Source organism: Leptidea sinapis, chromosome 10, assembly GCF_905404315.1.
Source record: "Leptidea sinapis chromosome 10, ilLepSina1.1, whole genome shotgun sequence".
NCBI classification, from domain to species: domain Eukaryota; kingdom Metazoa; phylum Arthropoda; class Insecta; order Lepidoptera; family Pieridae; genus Leptidea; species Leptidea sinapis.
The window spans coordinates 3,021,942-3,047,207 of NC_066274.1; the positions used below are offsets into that span (position 1 = coordinate 3,021,942).

Below are 25,266 nucleotides of genomic sequence, written 5' to 3' on the forward strand. Positions count from 1 at the left end.
ATTTTTATACAATCTAATTAATAAATCTAATTCGAGTAACGATTATTGTCATTTTTGGAGTCGGTGTCATCCAAGATAGGTTTGTAACTATATACATAGTTATAGGTGAGATGTGCTTGAGTCGTGAGGAGGTGAGAGGCGAGAGCGGATCGCGGCGGAAGGACACCGATTCCAAAAATAGCAATAATCGTAATAACAAAAATAAGATTAATTTATTAGATTGCATAAAAATATTTTTATACTTTTTAGTGCATATTATCTATACTAATATTATAAAGCTGCAGTGTTTGTTTGTTTGTTTGTTTGTTTGAACGCGCTAATCTCTGGTACTACTGGTCCGATTTGAATGATTCTTTCAGTGTTGGGTAGTCCATTTATCGAGGAAGGCTATAGGCTATGTTTTTTTTTTTTCAAAATTAGGGATCCGTAATAAAATTGCTATTTTGTAACACAAGGTGTAAAATCGAAAACCTATTTTTGCGTGCGCTGCAAAAACTATTGACAATAGAACAAAATGATGTACAGGCTATAATATAGGCAATATTTTATTACTTATAAAACTATCGCGTGAATTATACTTTATATGGCAAAACAATAGTCAGCTAGTATAATATATATGTTGGAATAGTGTTTTTGATTTCGGTTGTTTTTTTGTTATTTCTTTTTATCTAATGGTCATTTAATATCACATATACAATACAAATATAAAATATATTTCCATTTCTTACAATTACAAAATACTTATTATGTTTATTATAATTTGTTAATGGATGAAATGACGCTGGTGCCTTGGGCACGACGAAGGGCGCTGGTGTGGGACGCGACTTGCGTCCACACTCTGGCTCCTTCTCATGTCCAAGTTACGTCTCTTGCTGCTGGGGCTGCTGCTTCCAAAGAACAAGAAAGGCAGCTATTTCGGTTAACGGATCAGCCTAGCTATCCAACGCGGAAATGCTGCCAGTATTCGTGGTACACTTCCACGTAATGATAGTTTTAATTTTATGTAGTCTTAGTATTTTAAATATAGTTACAAGATTTGTTTAAATTAATATAAAGTTTGTTAATTGTAATAAAATTCAAAAATGAGATATGAGTCTTTGAGCTCGGAGAGGTCAAAACAACACTTAAATTGCATTTTTGAGCTCCAAGAGCTGCAACTCTAAGTGCTTAATTATATGGAATTAGCGGGAAGTTGCGAAGTTTTTAGCACCTTTCGATTAATTTTACTTGGAAAGTTAAGTTAGAACGGAGACTTCGCTAAGTTTTAATGAAACAGCCATCGAGGTGGGGCTACGAAACTAGCGATATAAAATGAAAAGATGAATTATTTATGATATTAGTTGCATGTTTCGTATGCATGCACGTCTTGTGTATTATAGTTATTTCCATAGTGTCATGTAATATGGTATCCTCATGTCCCCACATGTCCGGCTGATATAAACAATACATTTGTGTTACAAAAAAGGGCAATACGCTCAATTTTTCAGTTGGGTTCAAAAGACTCTCTTAGACAGAAATTTAAAGAAATTAATTTACTCACAGTAGCCTCACTATATATCTATTCAAATATTATGTTCGTATATAAAAATATTAAAAAATTTGAAAAGAGAAGTGATGTACATAATGTAAATATAAGAAATAAGCAAAAATTAGTTAATCCCTGTTTTAGATTAACAAAAGTGAACAACTCGTTTATGGGAAACTGCTTACGATTTTTTAATAAAATTCCTGATGACGTAACTTGCTTAACGCTAAATAGTTTTAAATCTCATGTTAAAAGTAAACTTATTGAGAAAGCTTATTATAAGGTAGTTGATTATATTAATGACAAGAATGCTTGGTCCTAACAATATCATACCTATATTGCTCTCAAGTGCCCTTGATTGGTTTTTAATATATAAGTTTGATATTAATGAGTGTAGTCTGTATCGATATTGTATAAATTTTAATTTAATTTGTAATGAATGACATTGCTATATTTTATAACAATATTTACAATACTACGACTACATAAAATTAAAACTATCATTACGTGGAAGCGTACCAAGAATACTGGCAGCATTACCGCGTTGGATAGCAAGGCTGATCCGTTGACCGAAATAGCTGCCAGCTTTTGGGTTTCCAGTAGCCTTAATGAGGCGCGAAGATAGTATTTTGAACATTTCCCGCGCCTCTGGGCCCCACGGTGTCTCGACACCAAACGGCACAAAGAAGCAGCAGCCCCCCAGCACCAACTGACGTAACTTGGACATGAGAAGGAGCCAGCTATATTTTATATACATATTATTTGTATTTTCTAAAGATGACGTATAAATTATTATTGTAATTATTTGACGTGAAAAAGTGTATTTTGAAATACCTACTTTCAATAAACTGTTTTGATTTGATTTGTTTTGATTTCAATAAGTTGTCACGGGGTGAGTTTGTACATGTTTACTTATAAATATTTTTTCTATCACAACTTATCATTTATTTTTTTATTTAATGAAAATAAGGGACGAGACGAGCAAGACGTTCAACAGATAGTTATTGATACGCCCTGCCCATTACAATGCAGTGCCGCTCAGGATTCTTGAAAAAACCCAAAAATTCTGAGCAGCACTATAATTGCGCTCGTCATCTAGAGACATAAGATGTTAAGTCTCATTTGTCCAGTAATTTCACTAGCTACGGCGCCCTTCAGACCGAAACTTAGTAATTTTTGCACATTACTGCTTCACGGCAGAAATTGGCGCAGTTGTGGTACTCATAAGCTAGCCGGCATCCTGTGCAAAGGAGCCTCCTAAATGGACTCACATAACAACAATAACTATATAAAAATAAATATTAATATGTTCATATTACGTAGTAGGTTATGTATGTGCTACGTGCTATTATGTATTATTAACTATTAAAAAAAAAGACGGAAATATCCAAAGGCTAAATTTATTTTCATTAAATTGTCCTGATGAATTCATCAACTGTCCAAACGAGAAAAAAATCTGGCACGAGACAGATTTTGGCGAGTCTAACCGAGAGAATTAAAACTAAAGAAAACTCAAAACATTTGGATGATTATGGATTTCCGCAAAGTAATGCCTACTTCAATAAATTTAGTTAATTGATTTAAAAAATTTGGCAGTTGAAGAGACTGCTGATAGAAGTGAAAACTTTGAACTTTTTAAAAACAATTAAATTATTCATTTCAAATTTATTTTCAATAATATATTATTCAAATAACCACACTATTTCAACAATGTACCACTCACCATTTATATGATATAAACAGCACTAATGTTGTAAAAAATGTCATTTATACTGCTATAAGCATTTCTATGACGCGAATTCACGAGATTTCACCCGTTTAAACAGTGTCTTACTCTATTTATTAATATTTATTTAATTAATTATTTAAGTCAAGAGCATGTCAGTGACGCGAACCCATAAGATCATCCCCAATCAAAAAGTGCCCAAGGCGGCTAAAGAAGTTTCACTTCAATAACGTAGCTTTATCTGTATTAAGAGCGCATTCTTTAATAAATATAAAGAATAGCACTTCAATTAACTTTTTTATTTGTCAACAGCAAGTCACTCAACGCCCGCCAGGGATACAGCATTCGTAACCTACTGCAGCTGCCAAACGCGTCCAGTTCTCCTGGCCCCAACGTGAATACACCCACCCTCAAGGTAAGTACATACTTATACATTATTCTTTGAATCGCAATACAAATTTAAATAAAGGCAATACAGTCATATTGGATTTACCTAACTAGGTTATTCTTGAATGATTGTAAAAGTTATATAACAGCGTTATTTATTATGCAATAAAACTTGCCATCAATTAGCTATGTACTAAGCAAACATGATTATATATATTTCACAGAATTCCGTCTCAAGGATACAATGTATAATGTTGTAAATCAAATTAATTATAATAGAATTTTTATAAAAATTACACACGTCGAATATATATTACTTATAGTGTTTCGTAAGTGAATACATAAACGAATCGAAAAAAAATCACCATAGTTTTGTAATGAAATAATTTTATTATCTGCCGCGAACTTAATTTAAAACAAAAATTTTCATTAACTTGGTCATGTGCTTGGCAGCTGCAAAATAGGTAAAAGGTTGCAAATTCCTTATTAAATATTCGAACGTAAGTTTGTTTTTTACACTTTTGCGCCATTACCGATCATCATGTAATTTTGCTCATAACGTTATCAGGGGTTACCTACAGAAAAGGGAGAGCAGAAGGGGGCATGTAAGCCCGAAATTTTTGCCAAGCGCCCATTTTAAATACACCACTATAGTGCTGTCAGCCATTTTAACGTGCAAATATTAATATCAGACAATATATGGACACAAATGCACACTGACAAAGTAGTTAGTGGACACAGCTAGTAATATTTAGAGTTCAAGTTATCTCGAGTATTGCCTGTGATGAAAATGTATTTCAGTTGCTGCGACAGCGTCGCCTTTGCCACTAGAGGCCTCTGCACACTTTAAAATACATTTTAGTTCCCACTTGGAAATCAAAACTTTATGGTATGGCTCGACACGTGCTAATTACTTAATTATTATTGATGAGCTAATGATATTTTTTATGCTCTTAAATATGTTATTATATTTTTTTGTTTATTGAAACAACCCTTACCATTTCTGACAAGAAATCAAATCTAAGCTTCGAATTTCACCCTAGCCGTGGTTGTTTTCTCCACGAAAACTCTGTAGACCTTTCGAGTTTCTATTTGTTCACAAACCCTTACATAGATGGCGCTGTCCTGAAATCCACCAAAAACCCGAAATAAATCATATTTTGTTAATGCGTTCTGTGAATTGTAAGTTCTAATGTTTTCTAATGCGCGGAAATTGTATTAAATTTAAAAATCTTGATAATTCGTTTCAATGAAGGTAATGTTAATTACACAAATTCTAATAAAATAGCTTTCTATTATTACCAAATCATATTACTCTAGAGGTATATTCAGTAGAGTACTTCTACTTTTATGAATTCACCTTTTAATATTTGTTTGATTGGAGAACAAATATAATTTCAATTGAATGAAGGTATGTAATAAGCAAACATTTTTAAAGAGCTACAGAACAAATTATTTTACAAAATAGAGGTTCAAATTATTAAATACTTTTCATTACTTCCAAAAATAATATCGTGAATTGCTATTTTTCATGTAAGTTGTATAACTAGAAATACCTAGAATTCCATATTTAAAAAAAAAAGTTCCTCTATAGACATTAGTTAGCAATAGCAATGCTCCCTTTTATCGCATTCTTTCAGAAACTATTCCTATTGCCCTTTCAGTATTTATTTACAAAGCGAAATCAACTATTTATTTGTCGGACGATTGCTTTGATCCTGTACTGACCTCCCACTAACGTATTATTGACCTTCCATTAAGCCTTTAGGAAAGAATGGTATGGATATTCCTCTTTCAAATTTAAATATTTCTAATCAAAATAGGGTTTCAAATCACACAACGGGTACGAAAACTCAGCGGGCTTCTTTTATTATTAAGTACATGACGTGTAACATAATTTCTACTATTAAAATTATAAATGGATTTTTATAACTTTAATATTTAACACTTGCTATATTGGTAATATTTATGCGAATAATTAAAAATAGTTAATACCTACATAAATATGATTTACTGCGGAACAAAATATATGTTATTAATATTATAAACAGGTAAGCCTTATCAAATTCTTAATCGAAAAAACACTGGTAATGTCGAACTACTGCATTTGGAAGTCGTTAGTATAACGTACCATAATAATAATAAAAAAACAATTATTTAGTGTATTAAGTTAGTCGCATCCATAATTTGATCTACAGGTTCGTTTTCATAGAAAAAGGGTTTCTTTTCACGGATTGCTGATGCCTTGTTGAGCAAACTCCCTGTCCAAGCTTGCACCGTTTTGTCCACACATATTCAGACATTTTACGATTGATAGGCTTAGGGGAACTATGGCTTTTATTACGATATTGTGTTGAATGTGTTGGAGATTGCAAAATTTAGTAGTTACGGATACAACTTCAGTTTTACTGGTTTTTATTGAGCTATAAATAACATTAAAACTTTCTCTAGACATTCTTTAGATAGTGTAAAGTGCTATCAGTCGCTTTTATTTAATATAATAAAAAGGTGATTGATTATAAAATCTGTAAGTATTTGCCTCGTTTTGTACGAGAAACAATTTTGCATAGAGTGAATTCAAAAACAAAAACTCTAAGCATATTACCCGATTTCTTACGATATATGATATGAGAGCATTAATTTATTAAATATTAGATTATAAAAATTGACTTTGTATTTGATTTGAAAGCAATGAAAGTTAGTTTCTACAAGCCTTTATTTAACTAGTTTTGTTAGTCAGTATGTGTCAATCTTGCACTCGAATTTAAAATATTTTTTCTTCAATCAATTGAACTATCAATTTATTATTCTACTTCTTAGCCGATACGCTCTTGATATCATGAAGTTGCAACTTTACGAAACAAAATTGCCGTTGCTTCCCGTTGCCTTCTGAACCAGATTGTTTTGGGGAAATTTAAGCCCCAGATGTTGAAGCGTTCTCTGATTAGTCGCCTAATGATATGGTAGTTATGCCACCACTACACGTATGATCAGATGGTAGTTATACCACCACTACACGTCGATCAGATGGTAGTTATGCCGACACTACACATCTGATCAGATGGTAGTTATGCCGACACTATACGTCTCATCAGATGATAGTTATACCACCACTACACGTCTGATCAGATGGTAGTTATTCCACCACTACACGTCTGATCAGATGGTAGTAATGCCACCACTACACGTCTGATCAGATGGTTGCTATGCCACCACTACACGTCTGATCAGATGATAGTTATACCACCACTACATGTCACAAAATGACCGCATTTATGCTCAAAGCTCGAAGGAAGCTTCCCAATTAGTCGATTAGCACAAGTGTATTAAAATACCATTCTTAAGAAGGTAGTGAAACCCCTTAACAACACCATGCTCAATAACCAAGAATGGTCCTTCCAGCAAGACTCAGTGCCGGGTGATAAAGCTCGGTCTACGCAGTCTTTATAGGAAACGAACGTTTCAGACTCCATCAGAGCTGAAGACTGGCCGTCATCTAGAACCGATTTTAGTCCGCTGGATTATGATTTATTGTCAATTTTAGAGAGTATGGCTTGTTCTAAGCGCCATGATAGTTTGGAGTCCCTACAACAATCCGTACGATTGGCAGTGAAGAATTTCCCTTTGGAAAGAGTGCGTTCTATTGATAACTGGCCTCAACGCTTAAAGAACTGTATTCCAGCCAATGAAGACCACTTCGAATAAGCTTTTTATATTTAAAATTGTTTTATATTTATGTATTAAACTATTGTAAAAATAATAAATGTTATTTGCAATAGATTTTTTTTCTTTTTCTCAGTATTCAGCAAGCAAATTCAGCGAGACTAGGTATACAATCGTGGACATATAATTAGAAACACTTCTTGAACAAGATACTTTGCAGAAACAATTTTTATTTGGAAATGAAAACTAAAACAACACCTTTTTTTTACTCTCGTACCGACCAATGAACATATTTTTCCCCAATAATAAACGCTTCAATTGGTGTTTCTTGGTAACAAACGGTACCTTTCGAGAAACCTTTCCAAACAACTTAGCTTCTACTAATCTTCGGCGTACCAGTTTTGACGAGACGTTTCTGGGATCATCAGGCGAAAAACTTTTACTTTTAATCTTGTTAAGCCTTAAATGGGTCATGTTTAGCAACACGTACGATTTGCATATCTTCTCTGGTCGATGTTTTTATCGGTCGAGTCATTCTAAGAACGTTTTCGATAGTTCTGTGTCTTCTATAATGGTCAATAGCATTAAAAACTTTCCTTGCAGAACATTTCAAATTTTCAGTATTCTCCTGTACGTCCACTTTTTATCGAAATGCAAATTAACAATTATTTTTCTAGTTGAAGCGTCACAACTTTTATTTTTGCCCATTTTTAACAAAATTTATTTCACACAAAATTCCAATTTGATGTTCGTTTGCCGCAAAATCAGTAGAAAAAGCGAAGAAAGAAGGTTTTCCTTTTTCTATTTCCAAAAATGGAACAAACCATGGATGCCTGACTAAATTGTTTCTAATAAGCCGTTCAAGCGGTCAGTAACATAAAATATACCTAGAAAAGTTTTAATTCTTTTTTGTGATTAAAGGTTACATATCATTTGGATTTTTACATATTTTAAGAGTATTTTAATTGAGTGGCTATATTCTTGCATGATTATTAAATATTATCTGATTTTATACTTCCAGAATTCATATCTCATTATTATTGCTCTCTCAGCATATTATAATTTTAGGTAGGTATGCAGTCATATTACAATATTGTAAGCGAAAGAAAATGTTGTGTTGTTGTTGAAGAATGCGACCAATAAAAGGCTCTTGTGCAATAAATCTGCCGTTAATCCGGCAAGTATTAAGTAATTAAGTAGTAAGCGGGTGGTCCGCACTCTAACGCGCCGATTTGTTAAACAGTTACAGTCGCCTGACGATGACGTAGTGATGTGACAAAGTAGCGATAACATTAACATAACGATTGAAATAAGTTTAATAAAGTAAATTATATTTAAATTTTACAAAAATTTGATTAAATCATGAAGTTTTATACGAGTAGGTACCTTAATAATACTTCAGGCGCTTTAAGGATAGGTGGGGCTAACCATCACCGATCATCATCATCATCATCACCTCTCCCACAGATCTCCACGACGATCGGTCCTGTGCTGCCCTCATCCAAAGTTGCATCACTGATTATTTACTATCAAAGTTATTAATTATATAATGAAAATACTGGCCCGTGAGAAAAGTAACATTTAAACCGAAAGAATTATTTTTGTAATAAAAACCAAACAATGAATTATGATAATATCAATTCTGATGAGGAAGGGTATGGTTTGTTCATATGCTTAACAGTAGGGGCTTCTCAACACAGATATGTCAGGTAGATGGATACCATACCGATGCTTTTTTCTGGCACCAAGCAGAAGTAATCAGCACTATGTATTTTTCAGTTTCACGGAAGCCGTAGCAAATGACTTTAAGACTTGACATTTCTTAAGAATTCTGACCAGCACTACATAGTAATTGGCTGCGAGTATCACTTATTTGCTTATAAAAAATAATCGCGTGCTTGAAGGAAATGCCCTATAATATGATTCTTATTATATATCAGTTTATTATCCAAAATTTATCATTTCTCAATCACATAAAAATAAGTGATATTCTACTTTTATCGACATCGAGAGTTTTCAGTGAAGTCACGTCCCTAGCAGAACAAATATATCGTAGGAGCAATATTTCTTTTCGACAATTTCAACCTCTCGCCTCGATAATTTACAGACCGGACACGACGCACTGCCCCGATTGAAACTTCTACTAATTGTTATTTATTATGTATCCATATGGTGGAATTATACAATTGTTTCATGTATATAGAGTCATTGTTAAAAGCATAATATCTTTGTACTGTATTTAAATAATTTATGTGACTATACACCAAAAATTCTTGTCATATATTAATGTGAGTCATTATTAAGTGAAAATCTAATTTTGTTTTGGATTAAATAAATATAATGCTTTCAGTTATATATTTATGTTACAGAAAAGTATATATATTTTTTAATTTATTTATCATATAATATATTATTTATGTACAAACTAGGTTAACTTAGCATCTAAAAAACAACAAAGGTTATAATTAATGCTAACAATTAATTAATAATACGTCATATAAATTAAATTAACAATAGTTGAAATGGATGTATGACTCAAAACGAATAAACATAACTTAGCAGGTACAAATTATCTTAGCTGCTATAGTTTTATTAATTGGTAATCATTTAATCTATAATTAATGTTTTAGTAGTTTAATTTTGATTTTATACATAAGTATAATATATCAAAATGATAAGTCAGTCTTAGGCAGATTATGAATATACTTAGTAATTATGTATGCACAAGACTGTATAAATCGTTTTAATTTAATAAATTAAAAGGAGCCCAAAAAATGTTGGGAAATTTCCTTGAGCAGTTTCTTCCATCTCAGTGGGTCATTTGTTTTCGAAGTGATTATAATTTGACTTTATTAAGAATTACCCAGGAATTATTTATGAAATAATAAATATAAAGCCTTTTTTGCTTTACTTACATTTTATCAAGCATCAGTTTATAGTTCAAACGAAATTATAAAAACTTAAATACATATTATAATAAATTTAACAGGTCTCCTCTAAGAGTTCCCAGATAAAAAATAATTAGTCCTTTGATTTTGCAATCACTTCCAGCATTCTTTTTAAATTCGTCAAACCAGCGCTCCTCACTACTTAGCTCTCCTACCACTTCGCCTTGCCAAGTTTGTGTACAAAAGATTTGAATAAATACTTTGTCTACTTCTTCCATCTGTAGAATAAAACACAAAGCATAAACAATTTCCTCTCTTATATAATCAAAATAGATAAAGCAGTTACTTATATTCAACAGGCGTCCCGAACTTGAAATAGTCAAGAAAGAAAGCGATTACATCGACGTAAAGGTGCAATGTGTCTTGCAATAAGTTAGGATGGACCATTTAGCGTTTTATTGTTCCCACATGACCAATTCTAGATAAATGCTAGCTGCACGATTCATGGTGGATATTATCGGTGATTGCCAATATTTCTTTGAGCTTTTGGACGCTTATCAGAAACACTAATATAAATAAAGTTATATCGTGCTTAAGACTCTTAATTAGTACATTATACTCAATATTTGAATATATAATTTATTTATTATTGTGTCTGCCGTGATAGTGTATTGATATTTTTTATGGTTTCAACACGTGCAGCCAATTAATTTCGCCACTGAACGTTGTATCGGAAAGGGAAATTTGAACAGTCCCACGTTACGTCAGGAATCCGATTCGTACACCAAAATGTGCCTCGGTATGTAAATCGTGATCAAGTGTATTTTGTTACTGTCTTTAAAACTGTACATCAGTTGACTCAAGTCGTAAAAACGAATACAACTAACCCAAGACTTAAAGACAAAATCTCTCAGTTGTTTGGCTTTAGACAGGCAGAATAATGAAAGAATTAAGAAAAAATGTGTATCGCTTATATGCTCACTAAATATATAGACTGTAATAAGTATATAATATATTTTTTGACTTACCCGTGTTGCCGTTGTTGCATCAAATTACATACGAGTATATTAAAATTAAAATAAATAATAGTTAAAAAAACTAAAAAGCACGCTTTATATAAAATTCAACTATAGAAAATAAATTTAAATTGAAAATAGTGTAAAAAAAAATATTTTATTTAAAAAAAAAGCGTGGGGTGTAAGTAATAATTACTTGAATTAGTTGAATTTTATATAAAGCGTGCTTTTTAGTTTTTTTTTAACTATTATTTATTTCTCAGTTTTTAGTTAAATTATTAAGTACTTTAACATCAATTCCTGCCTTATCGATAGTCGATAGATGAAAATTATATAAATTAACAAAAATCATATTTTGCAAATTGAAAAATTGAATAATTTTATCAAATTAGTGTAATGTCATCGGTCCTCGATAAATCTACAAAGTTTGAACGACATCTAGCCGTTTAAAGTGGGTCAAAATCGTGCCCAAAGAAGTCGGTTACAAACATACATACAAACATACAGGTGAAGCTAATCCACATAAAGCGTATAATAATTTGTAAACGATGAAGCTTCTTTTCATTAAAGCTCAACCTTAACCGAAGTGTTGGTAAATGTAAAAAGAAAAAACTTTTGAGACTCATAAGTGTCAATTTCTTGTCCTATATGAATAATGTGATTTTGATTTCATTTGATATAAAGGCATTAAGTCATAAATGTACTCGAAATAGAGTTATTTGTTACTTAACGAGACTGAAGTAAACATAATTTGTTCATTTATAATTACTAAGCTTGATGTTATCCTATACTTTTGACATTGATACTAAGATCTCATTAATTTAGCGTCTTGGAAACTTCGGCGTAGCATTTTGTCTTGAGGTTTTGGAACGGAGCATCCTAAAACGTGACCCCTCCACCGCAAAATGCCAACCGCCTAACGAGTTTTTGAAAGCGAACACGGAAGCTATCTTAAAGGAATTTACACAGCACTAAAGTGTCTATAAAATAAGTGTAACTTTTGACTTGGACATTTTACTGGAGTTTAGTAATGTTGGTACTTAACGATGTAAATCTGAGAGAAACAAAATTAACATTTTCAAGTTACTAACATATTATATTACTAGTTATCATCTGACTTAAAAAAAGAAAGTGGTTATATTTAATGTTTATTATATCAGAACTTTCATGGGTCGTTTTGGATTTTTTTCACTCGAAAGCTTTATTTATAGATATTATTAAATTTGTCCAATTATACAAAATTGGAATGTATGTAAACAACTACTTTATGTTGGTATAATAGATAATAATAAATCTTAAACAAGATATAACATTAATAAAATAGGATTCTTTCAATTGAATAGAAATTGTTTCAACAAAATGGAGAGATAAAAACCAGCCATCAATGCAATAGTATTTAACTGTTATATTTGTTAATATGTGTGATAAAATTAAAATATATTTCTTTGGGCTCACTCATAAGTTCATCAGTCAGTTGCATTAAAATATTCGTATAATAATGAATCAAAAAGAATTTAATCTTTAACGTAGGTACTATTTTGGATTCGGCATTGTTTGTTGAACACACAGCAAGACACCAGTATATGTTGTATACATACATGCTAACATTACATAACATTTTAAACGTAGGTACGAACAAACAGTATCTGATAATACATAAGCCTGTATTTGCGGAGCTTTCTTCAGTCATGATCCTCAAGATCCGATGACGATCCGTCCATTAAGTATTCATCTCGCGACATTAGTGTCTACCGTTATTAAAACCACCTGTAAAGCTCGCAAGTATATTGCGACTTGCCGACGCACCACACGTATAAGGGTCCCCTCCTTCTTCCCGCGCCCTCGTCCCTTCCACCCTTGTGACTTTTGTCTCAAATCTCAGCGCACGTCTTGGACATCGGGGACACGTCTTACAGAATTAATAATAAGCCAAGAAGCCGGCTGCGGTTTGGGCCGCAATGTGCCGAAATTTCTAACCCTCATTAAGGGTCTTCTGCACTCATAGCGCGCTTCAAACTTTTGGCGTTTGCGCTCGCATTTGCCTGCTGGTTATCGTTGTTGCTAACTGTTAACATCTTGTCGTGTTGTCTCATTTACAAACAAGTAATGAATGCTTTTAAATTTAAATCCGATCATCGTTTGATTTAAATTTTGAGCAAGCCTAATCCTACTTACCTTATTTATTATCTATTATATTTGTTCTTATCGGTAACTAGTTATTAATAAAAATATATTGTTATGAATTAGTATTACGACTCTTTGAGTATAACATATTAGATAATTTCACACTTTCGGTCATAACGTTCGTGGTCTAGCGGTATCGACGATAGAATCGTGAAGCGTTATACTGTCGTCTATCGGGGGTTCGAATCCTGGCTTCATTTTCGTTTTTAGTTTTTTTTGTTTCTTTCTCGATTATTGGTTCATAACGAATGTTACGGTCGGTCATTGACATTAGCGATCAGCTGTGCAATGAAGTAACACGTACCTTTGTGATCGTCAATGTGATATTATAGTTCGTCATGGTTATAGTTTTGTTATAGTAATAAAATAATTTGTGCCATCAAAAATATTTATTAAACCACAAGGAAAGGGGTAAGTTGCACAGAATTTATATCTAATTGGGATAGAAGTTAGGCATTTGTATTTGTATCTGAAAATAACATTACTATTTTTTATTGTCCTAGCCTATGGAAATGCCCTTTTAATGAATACATAAGTACCCTGAGAGGTTGAGCAGCCGAGAGCTTGGGTTTTGGTAGAATTCCCTCCAACGTGGATAAAATTCTCCTGGCGTCCAAAGTAGTCTTAGTACTTAGCTTTAGTTTAGTTTAAATATAATAGGTGTAATAAGGCTACAGTTGATTTAGTGCAAGAAATATAAGTTCTTATTTACCAAAGGTGTGTCATTTACATAATAAAACCCGTAACAGAATAGCGCCCAACGTTAAAACTAAAGGGTTATGTTTGACATCGTGGTTATGCTTTGGCTGCTTAACGGCAGCTAAATACCTACATACGGCTTAACTTAACTTGTTCATACCTATTTACGCATCTTTAGTTGAAGTATAAAATTGATGCGCTTGCGTATATTATAACGCTTATACTTAATTGTAATTCATAAGTTGGTTATTTATATATTAATTATTCATAAGTTAATTGTAGCAGTTACATAGTGGCAGTAGGCATATTATACCTGTCGTGGGTTTGTAACTTGTAAAATATTGTGTATTGTATGCAATTAAATTTCAAAAAGAATAGTAATTCAATGCGGTTACCCATACATCTACCTAAGCTTAGTATAATAATATTTGGCGAGCAGTTAGGTACAAAAGTCACACTAACTTGTTGCATTTACCTATAATATAATACTGCCTAATCTTGTGGTTACTTATAGGTTAAGTAGATAGATTAAGTTAGATAGTGCATTCTAATAGATACTAGTTTACATTATTAGGCACATAATTATTTTGTTTAATTATTGTTAACATTTACAGACTTTAGATCTAAATAAGATAATATATAAGACTTACTTTTGATTAAAATATTATGTATGACAGTAATCAGTTTGGTACATGTAGGTACATACTTTTAGAGTTCCCTCTTGGCGAAAAGTTTATTTTGTGGTTCTGTATATTGTGTTGAGTTTTTTTTGCGAATAATATTATTATTGATAGTATTTACTTATTTATATTACCGGATAAACATAAAAGTTTATTTCTTTGTGTTTGTAATTAAAGAATTCTACATTAGTTATATTAGGTACACATAATATAAGGCAATTGTACACAATACCGCTATTGTAATCAACTAATTTTAGTTTTGTATAGTATTTTGTTTTAATTGTATATTAAATATGGATCCTCAATTTTTGTTAAAAGATGAAGTCGAATTCGAACTTGCGTGTCGGGGGTATACTTATCCAGGCTTAGTTTCAGCTCTTAAAATTATCTTAAAAAAAATGTTAGAAGCTGAAAGCTCAATGATAGTCTCTTATGAAATAAAGTCACCGCAAGCATCTATTACCACCCCGGGGCTAGAACTAGACATTTGTTCAGACAAAATAAGCAATGTTATGCGTTATGTCTCAGAGTTAAAAGAAAAGCCAGATAAACAGTTGTACAAACGTCTAGTTTCTCGTTTGTGTCACATTGTCAACAGATTGAAATTGGCCGCGCCTACGGAAGAGGAAGACAGAGATAGGCGTAACATACTATTAGATAAGGCCGTTATAACTTTAAAAGATTTAGAGGGCAAAGACGACATACTGGATGGGGAGGAAATAACTCCGGAAATGAAAGAGGCTTTACATAACTCCATAGGTGAGGATAGTAAAAAAATTTTAAATCTTTTAAAGGAAGAAAATATGATGACGAAACCTATGGCATCTACGTCTAAGGAATTGCACGGAGTGTTAGTAGAAGAAGATCAAATTTTAAAAGATTCTTTAGAACACAAAAAGGTATGTTTTGCGCAAGAGGACTTTGAAAGTCCAACTTTTCATGGCAAAAAGCGAAACTCTAAATTATTTAATTCCACTTCATTCGAGGAGACTCGACCAGTACGCAAGCTTGTACCTATAAGTCAATGGGGTGTCCATTTTTATGGTGACAATAAATTTAGCGTGAATGCTTTTATTGAACGGGTTGAGGAACTTCAGGAGGCTAGGAACGCAACTGAGGATGATTTATGGCGTCATGCAATTGATTTTTTTAAGGATGATGCGTTAATTTGGTTTCGGGCAAATAGAGAGTTTATAAGTACTTGGAATGAGCTGGTAATCTTGCTTAAACGGACATTTCAATCTCCTTACTACCAAGAGGAACTATTGACCGAAGCAAAAGCTAGAACACAAGGTAAAAATGAGTCAGTACTCATATTTATTTCAGTAATGCAAAATATGTTTAATAGACTCCCCAACAAAATTACTGAATCAGAAAAAATAATGATTATTTGTAAAAATTTGCAACCATTTTATCAAAGGGCCATATGTAGGGACATATATCACTATGCTTCTTATGCCTAATTTGTCACAGAAATTGATATTAGGTAAAGACTTTTTTGACATTTTTGAAATTTCCTTTAAATTTAAAGGAGTGTTGGTAAAAGAATTATCAGAAGTCAACAACATTGAAGATAAAGCAACGCATTTAACAAGTAAAGAAGATTTAGATGAAAGTCAACAACAACAACTAACTGATATTATTGAAGAAATACGGAAATGTATAGGTACAGGTTTAGGTAGAACTAAAATTATTAAGCACACTATAGATACAGGGAACAGTAAACCAATATATCAGAAACAGTATGTTTTTTCTCCGGTCATTAAGAAAGAAATCGAAAGCGAATTAGATGAAATGTTAGAAAAAGATGTGGTTGAACCGTCTCACAGTCCATGGTGTTCACCGGTGGTACTTGTTAAAAAAGCTAATGGTAACAACAGACTTTGTTTAGACAGTCGTCAGCTAAATAAAGTTACAAAAAGGGACACATACCCACTTCCAAGAATATCTAGCATTATCGATAATTTACGTAATGCAAAATACCTTAGCACTTTTGACTTAAAATCCGCCTTTTGGCAAATTGAACTTGAGGAAACTAGCAAAGAAAAGACCGCATTTGCAATTCCAGGTAGAGGCCTTTTTCATTTCAAAGTGATGCCATTTGGCTTAGTAAATGCGTCACAATCGCAACAACGGTTAATGGACATATTATTTCACGCCTTAGAGGGTAAAGTGTGGTCTTACCTTGATGATATCGTGGTCTGCTCTAAAACCTTTCAAGAACACCTAGAAATCCTGAGACAGGTAATGAATATTCTGGAAGAAGCTGGATTAACAATAAATGTTGAGAAATGTAAATTTGCAAGGCCGAGTTTACGATTTTTAGGTTACATCATAGATGAAGATGGTCTGCGCACTGATCCCGAAAAAGTTTCGGCAATCATGAACTTTCCAAGACCTAAAAATATTTCTGAATTACGAAGGTTCATCGGAATCGCTAGTTGGTATCGGAGATTCGTTAAAAATTTTTCACAAATTGCTGCTCCACTTCATGATTTGACAAAAGGTAAGAAAAACAAAAAGTTTGTCTGGACAGATGAGACAGAAAAAGCATTTCTTAAATTAAAAACATTGCTCACTACAACACCGGTCATCTCCTGTCCAGATTTTAGTAAAACTTTTATAATACAATGTGATGCAAGCAACAAAGGAATTGGCGCAGTACTCTGTCAAAAAACTAATAATGCAGAACAACCGATATCTTATTTAAGTAGGAAACTTAATAGCCGTGAACAATTGTACTCGACATCCGAACGGGAACTTTTAAGTATAGTTTATGCAATTGAGAAATTCAGACCCTACATAGATGGTACTCACTTCACAGTTATTACTGATCATAGTGCACTTAAAATGCTACACAATATGAAAGATCCGCATGGTAGATTAGGACGGTGGGCTATGAAGTTACAACAATTTAGCTTTGATATAGTTCATAGACCAGGCAGAAGTAATGTGGTGCCAGATGCCCTGTCTAGGTGTGTTGATGCAATTATGGACAATGATCGGGGAAATATAAGGATATTAGATAAACATAAGGATGAGTGGTATAAAAGTAAAGTTGCTAAATTTGGAAGTGAACAGAATAATTGTAACGACTGGCAGGTTAGAGAGGGTCTTTTATACAAGAAAATTTGTTTGAAGCAATATCCCAATGAATCGAATGACTGGAAACTAGTCATTCCACAGTCTTTGAGATCTGATATTTTAAGACACTGTCATGATGATGTTACAGCAGGCCATTTCGGAGTGCGCAAGACTTTATTCAGGATAAAACAACATTACTTTTGGCCAAATATGCTGAATGACATTAGGCAATATGTAAGGAAATGTGAAACTTGTGCAAAAGTGAAAGTATCACAGAAATCACCCTTAGGTCATATGGGTCAAGAGAGGACTGTTACTGGACCTTGGCAAGTCATATCAACAGACCTCATGGGCCCCTTTCCAAAAAGCAAGAATTTGAACACAATGCTTTTAGTAATAACCTGTTTATTTAGTAAATTCACACTAATGTTTCCCTTGAGAACAGGAAAAGCAGACAAAATTTGTGAAATTTTAGAGAAACAGTTCTTACTTTTTGGCAAAGTTTCAGCTATAATCTGTGACAATGGAAAGCAATTTGTATCACAAATATTCAAAGATCTCGCACATAAATATGACACTCAAATTTGGTATACTCCTAATTATCATCCTCAAAGCAATCCTACAGAACGTGTAAACAGAGTTGTTGGCACAATGATAGCGTCTTACATTAATTCAAGAAAACATAATGAATGGGATAAACATTTGCAAGAATTTGCACACGCAATACGGACATCAGTTCATGAAACTACTGAGTACACACCCTCTTTTTTATTCTTTGGCCGAGAAACATCCTTTCCCGTAAAACTGACTGGTGAATCTGTTGGTACACAACACGTAGTGCAGAACCAACCGATACGTGTGGACATTGAAGAATATTTACATAGCTTAAAATCGCGATCGAAATTACATAGAGAGGTTGAACAAAGGATAAAGCTCGCACATGACAAAAGTCTCAGGTTTTATAACGAAAGACGTCGTAAAGCAAACTTTAAAGAGGGCGATATAGTATGGAGACGAACGAAATTCCTGTCAAAAGCGGGAACCAAATTTATGGCCAAGCTTGCACCGAAATTTGAAAAAGCTCTAATTGTTAAAAAATTGTCGGATAATGTATTTCAGCTAAATAATGCTTATGGCAAACCGATTGGCGTTTGGCATGCAAAAGATTTAAAGACTGTGGGCTGATGCATAGAAGAAATAAAATATATATATTTTAGATAAAATATATATTTTTTTTTCTTTTGTAGGTTGGGGGAATGTTATGAATTAGTATTACGACTCTTTGAGTATAACATATTAGATAATTTCACACTTTCGGTCATAACGTTCGTGGTCTAGCGGTATCGACGATAGAATCGTGAAGCGTTATACTGTCGTCTATCGGGGGTTCGAATCCTGGCTTCATTTTCGTTTTTAGTTTTTTTTGTTTCTTTCTCGATTATTGGTTCATAACGAATGTTACGGTCGGTCATTGACATTAGCGATCAGCTGTGCAATGAAGTAACACGTACCTTTGTGATCGTCAATGTGATATTATAGTTCGTCATGGTTATAGTTTTGTTATAGTAATAAAATAATTTGTGCCATCAAAAATATTTATTAAACCACAAGGAAAGGGGTAAGTTGCACAGAATTTATATCTAATTGGGATAGAAGTTAGGCATTTGTATTTGTATCTGAAAATAACATTACTATTTTTTATTGTCCTAGCCTATGGAAATGCCCTTTTAATGAATACATAAGTACCCTGAGAGGTTGAGCAGCCGAGAGCTTGGGTTTTGGTAGAATTCCCTCCAACGTGGATAAAATTCTCCTGGCGTCCAAAGTAGTCTTAGTACTTAGCTTTAGTTTAGTTTAAATATAATAGGTGTAATAAGGCTACAGTTGATTTAGTGCAAGAAATATAAGTTCTTATTTACCAAAGGTGTGTCATTTACATAATAAAACCCGTAACAATATGAATAGCTATAATAAATAGATATATAGATAAGTAACATATTGTCAAATGTTGATATGACAATGCCCCAAAAATACCTTTATTTATTTATATAATTGTATTTCAGTGTGTGTGTGGATCAATGCGACTATACAGAATAACTCTAGTGGTTTTTAATGAATTTAATTTATTTTAAATTCCTTGTGTGTCATGAAATTTAAGTATTTTAGTTGCATTGCTTGGCATAGTATTTCCTTTTCCGAAATGGTGGTAAATATCAATTCAAATTCACAAATGTTAATTTATAACCAAATTTGAAAAATCTAATTTGATTCGATTTACTCAAAGTGATATTCTAATACTAGCATATTAGAAATTTTCCAGTTTTTGCGTTACGTCTATATACTTTTTTTATGACAATAAGAAACGAGACTAGCAGTTTGTTCAGCTGATGATTATTGATGATACCTTGCCCATTTCAATCCAGTTCCGCTCAGGATTTTTGAAAAACCCAAACATTCTGAGCGGCACTACAATTGCGCTCGTCAACTTGAGACATATGATGTTTAGACTCAATTGCCCAGTGATTCAAACAACAGTCAGTAACAATAATGTTTCCACATTACTACTTCAAGGCAGAAATTAGCGCCGTTACGGTACCCATAATCTAGAAGGCGTCCTGTGCAAAGGAGCCTACCACTGGTGAACATACTAACAAACGGACAAATAGACAGAAATTCTATGAAGTTCTTTTTTTATTCGGTATTGTTTATAGAACACACAGCAAGTATTCTTAAAAAAAATATTCAATGAACAGTCTTAATTTTGTTACCATTAATTATTTGTGTAGATGTATGTATAGATAGGTGACACATAAGTTGGTATTTCATTGTTAGCTTGATGTCTACATACATAAATATTACTCTAGTTACATCTGTTCTTCGTCTCTGCTATCGCCTCGGAACGACCAGACATTGTCAACTAACCCTTGTAACCAATCATTGTTGGGAGTTCCATTTGTAATTTATTTATCATGTAGTTCTACAAGGATGACTAAGAATATTTTAATTAATTTTATTAGTTTATTACAGATACGACGCAGGTAAGATTTCAATTTCGTTGAATACTTCATTCAACAATTAAATGTGTGGTATAAATGTTATATAATACATAATTCTAAATAAAGTTTTGCTTAAAAGAACATTAGAATTGCGTTTTCATTGCATCATATTATCTTTTTTAGGAATATTTACTAACCATAAAGGCACTTTAAAACATATGGACTACCAAGTAACTAAAATAATATCTATATATATATATATATATATATATATATATATATATATATATATAAATGAATTGCTGTTCGTTAGTCTCGCTAAAACTCGAGAACGGCTGGACCGATTTGGCTAATTTAGGTCTTGAATTATTTGTGGAAGTCCAGGGAAGGTTTAAAGGTGAATAAATATGAAAGTGTTCGGTATTAAATAAAAACAACAATTTTGTTTTTCCTATGATGTGTTTGTTCCCCGTCGTCCGATATTAATTGTTTTGTATGGACATATTTGTATATACATTTTCTATGAGAGAATTTATTGACGCACGGTTTGACAGTTCTGCTGTGAAACAATTTCATTACAACAACAGCCTATTTTAAGAAATAATTCTTGATGTTATGATATATTATTGACAAATAAATAAAAAACATTATTTTATTTATTATATACAGAACAACGTCTGTCGGGTCAACTAGTAATAAATAAATATAGACAATATTGATCAAGACTGTTCATACCAAAGACTGTGGTACACCAACAAAGTACTAAGTAATTGAATACTTTAATAAAATCCTTATTGAATTATAAATTTATATTAAACTAGTGGACCCGACAGACGTTGTCCTGTACACACGTCTTAAATTTGAAAAATCGGTCCAGCCGTTAGGAGGAGTTCACTAACATACACATGAGCAGGAGAATTATATTATATGGATCGAATTGAGAATCTAAACCAATCTGAAAATCACTGGAACACACAAAAATATCATCAAAATCAGCCCAGCCGTTTAGGAGGAGTTCAGTGACATACACACGCACACAAGAAATATATATATAAAGATTAAGATTACCACCATTTACAAAATATTTCAAATAAATATTATTATATTTTAAAATTTAAGTTAGAAATATGTAATAAGTTTTAAAATATACTACTACAGATATGTAGGCCGATTTTCTTCAAAGTTTTCCGTTAACACTTATGCCAAGTCCAATATGTCTTAACACGCTCACGAAACATGATTGAAGGAGTACCTATACTCACAGTTCTGACTTCTTCAGATCAGGGATAGTGCCAACCCAATGGTAGCACCTTAATCAAAGTTCTTTAATAACCAGCTCACTCTCTTGTGCCAAACTAAAATAATATTAACAAAAACTCGCTACTTGATAACCTCTTCCTTTTTTTAAATCGGTTAAAAAGCGATCATGTTAATCGGAATCGTAAAAGAAACCCCAAAATGGAGTCGGTAATGCCATTCCAATAAAATTGAACAAAAAATATCAACTATAGAAAAATAAATCCACTATATTACCTACTTACATGTATCTAAAATATGTAATAACTTACTCCTGACAGAAATGTTTCCTTAATAATTTCTAATTCCGAACAAATGGGGTGAAAGCATTTTGTGTAAAATCAAAAGTCGTTTCAAATTTCAATTAGTTCTTCATTCATTCGATGCGTGTGCTGTATAGGAGGCACTGGAGGAAATGAAATAATACTTAAATGTGATTTATGTCGGAAAATATTGTTGTAATATGAATAAGTCATTGTTTTGTTGAATAAGAGAAACACGACAACGGAAACGAGTGAGTCTTAAATTAAATGTTACCATCGGAGAGCGATGTTGTCTTATGTTGTAAGTATATGGAATAAGATAAGGATTTAATGGCCATTATTAAGAAACGCTAAGTAAAGTTATTCCAAGTTTAAATTATTAATGAGACAGGTTAAGTACAATCACTATTATTTCATATGATAAATTTATGTTAGGTTATTGATTAATAGACATAATAATGAAGAAGCGATAATTGCTTTCGTTTTTAAGAGTTTTTTGTGTTTCAACGCTGTTGCAATAATTCAAATTACGTAATCATGTGAAAATTCCAAAGTAATTTATTTTATTGTAAAATATTCATACAATTAAATTTAAATAACACAAACAAAGATATATACATACATATTATAGTAATAAGTTAAAATATCTATATAATATATTATAAGTACTTACTATCTATATTGTACACATTTACCTATATATAAAGCAAGGACTTTGTACACATTTTAGAAGCCTGTATTCTATGTATAGTTCATATTTAAATTTTGCATTCGTCTTCTAGTTTCTTTCGTAATATAATTATAACCGTATATATAATAATATAATATATAAATAACAATGTGGGCTTAGCTAAAAGGCTAGCCGCAAGTTGGTTTAAGCTTCAAGTACATGAGGGCTTTAGATTTTTTTTTTATGAAAATAAGGGACAAGACGAGCAGGACGTCCAGCTGATGGTAATTGATACGCCCTTCCCAATACAATGCAGTGCCGCTCATGATTCTTGAAAAACCTAAAACTTCTGAAAGGCACTACAACTGCGCACCTTGAGACATAGGATGTAAAGTCTCATTTGCCCAGTAACTTCACTAGCTACGGCGCCCTTCAGACCGAAACACAGAAATACTTACACATTACTGCTTCACGGCAGAAATAGGCGCCGTTGTGATACCCATAATCTAGCCAGCATCCTGTGCAAAGGAGCCTCCCACTGGTGAATTATGTACGCATACATATTAGAGGCTATCAATTTGCTGAAACAGAATAAAAATTAAAATCATTATTTTGTAAGAAGTAACAAATTTATCAGCCACGCTTGATATTATCTTCTTAGTAATTTGAATATCATAATATAGCCACCAGCTAACGTACACATAGAATAATTAAAATTGGTTACGAATTATCAGGCTGTCAAGTCCAACCAACTCTATCCAATAAAACTTTTTGAAGCTGGAGTCCAGAAATATCGTGAAGAAAATATCTTTATGAATCAAAGTATGTATCAACGGGCGCTGTTATTTGAATATTAGTCAAATTATGAAGAATTCATTTTTCAAGTTATGTAACGTCAAACCATACCACAATTATTTTAGAAGTTTGACAAGAATCGGGTTCGACCATCATCTTAAATTCATCGCGTTACTTATCTAGTCTTCGTGGTGCATTCCTCAGGTTATAGTTATGAAACTTTTAAAGCTGGTGTATCTATTTACCCTATGCTCTTCTAATACATAGGTGAACCATTTCATAGAGAAATTTTTCATATAATAATTGGTTTCAGATTATTTGTATAGAACCTTAAGAGTTTTCTTTAAACATTATATTAAATTCAAATCAACGCTTTTTTGGTATCAGGTTGAATTGAGCAGCAATTTGTCACAATACAATTATTATGATTATGAAAATAAGGGACAAGACAAGCAGGACGTTCAGCTGATGGTAATTGATACGCCCTGCCCAATACAATCGATGTCGAGACACTTGGCTCGTGGGGCCCAGAGGCGCAGAGAATGTTCAAAATACTATCTTCGCGCCTCAATAAGGCTACCCAAGCGCTGGCAGCTATCTCGGTCAACGGATCAGCCTAACTATCCAACGCGGAAATGCTGCAGTTCAACGTAATGATAGTTTTAATTTTATGTAGTCATAGTATTGTAAATATAGTTATAAGATTATGAAATAGTGATAGAGTTAACAAATTATTTCATTATTATGATTAATTTATTCTTATAAGTTCAATTTATTCCCATATTCTAACGTCCTACACATGTTTTAAGCTACTGCATTGCTATATAGAGATGGCTATTGTGTATTATGTACATGGAAACAAAAATAGGTAAATATATATCCCTACAATATCTGTCCTTAGAAATTTGTCTTTCAGATAAATAATAATTGTTGGAAACGATGATTTCGAAAGCATAAGAAAGTTGGGCGTTCCGGCGACGTCCTCTTCACAATTTATATCATCCTAGTACAAGAAAACAAAAGTAAAGTCGCGCCAGAGGTACATTATCTTAACAAAGTACTGCAATTAGGTACACGTTCTACATCTGACTATAATTTAAATATGATAAAACAAAGCAAAACGTCGAGGCGTACACTAAGGCGGGCTCGCTTAACTTATTTATAAATTCTTCCTGTATTCCTAAGACGTTTCGGTAAAAAGGGCTTCCAACCCTTCCTCGTATAATGCAATAAAAGGGGCACTCATATAAGTATCATCGCTTTACGTGTACTGTGATAAGAGCTAATCCTTTTCTCTTTTAGTGAGCGATCTGTGACTGAGTAGTTTTCTGAGTTTTACAAGATGTAGGGGCGCTTATCTTGTATATAGATATGTCTTGTCTGCCTGTTCATCA

The 25,266-nt window shown here is 32.6% G+C and overlaps 1 protein-coding gene across 1 annotated transcript in view; it reads left to right on the forward strand.

Moving 5' to 3' along the window:
* The window catches only part of LOC126966510 (myelin transcription factor 1-like), a 366,689-nt gene that overhangs the window by 18,414 nt on the left and 323,009 nt on the right, over nt 1–25,266 (forward strand). Inside the window, exon 2 of the mRNA XM_050810626.1 lies at nt 3,564–3,666. Coding sequence (XP_050666583.1) covers nt 3,564–3,666 — 103 coding nt within the window. The remainder of the gene's footprint in view (nt 1–3,563; nt 3,667–25,266) is intronic.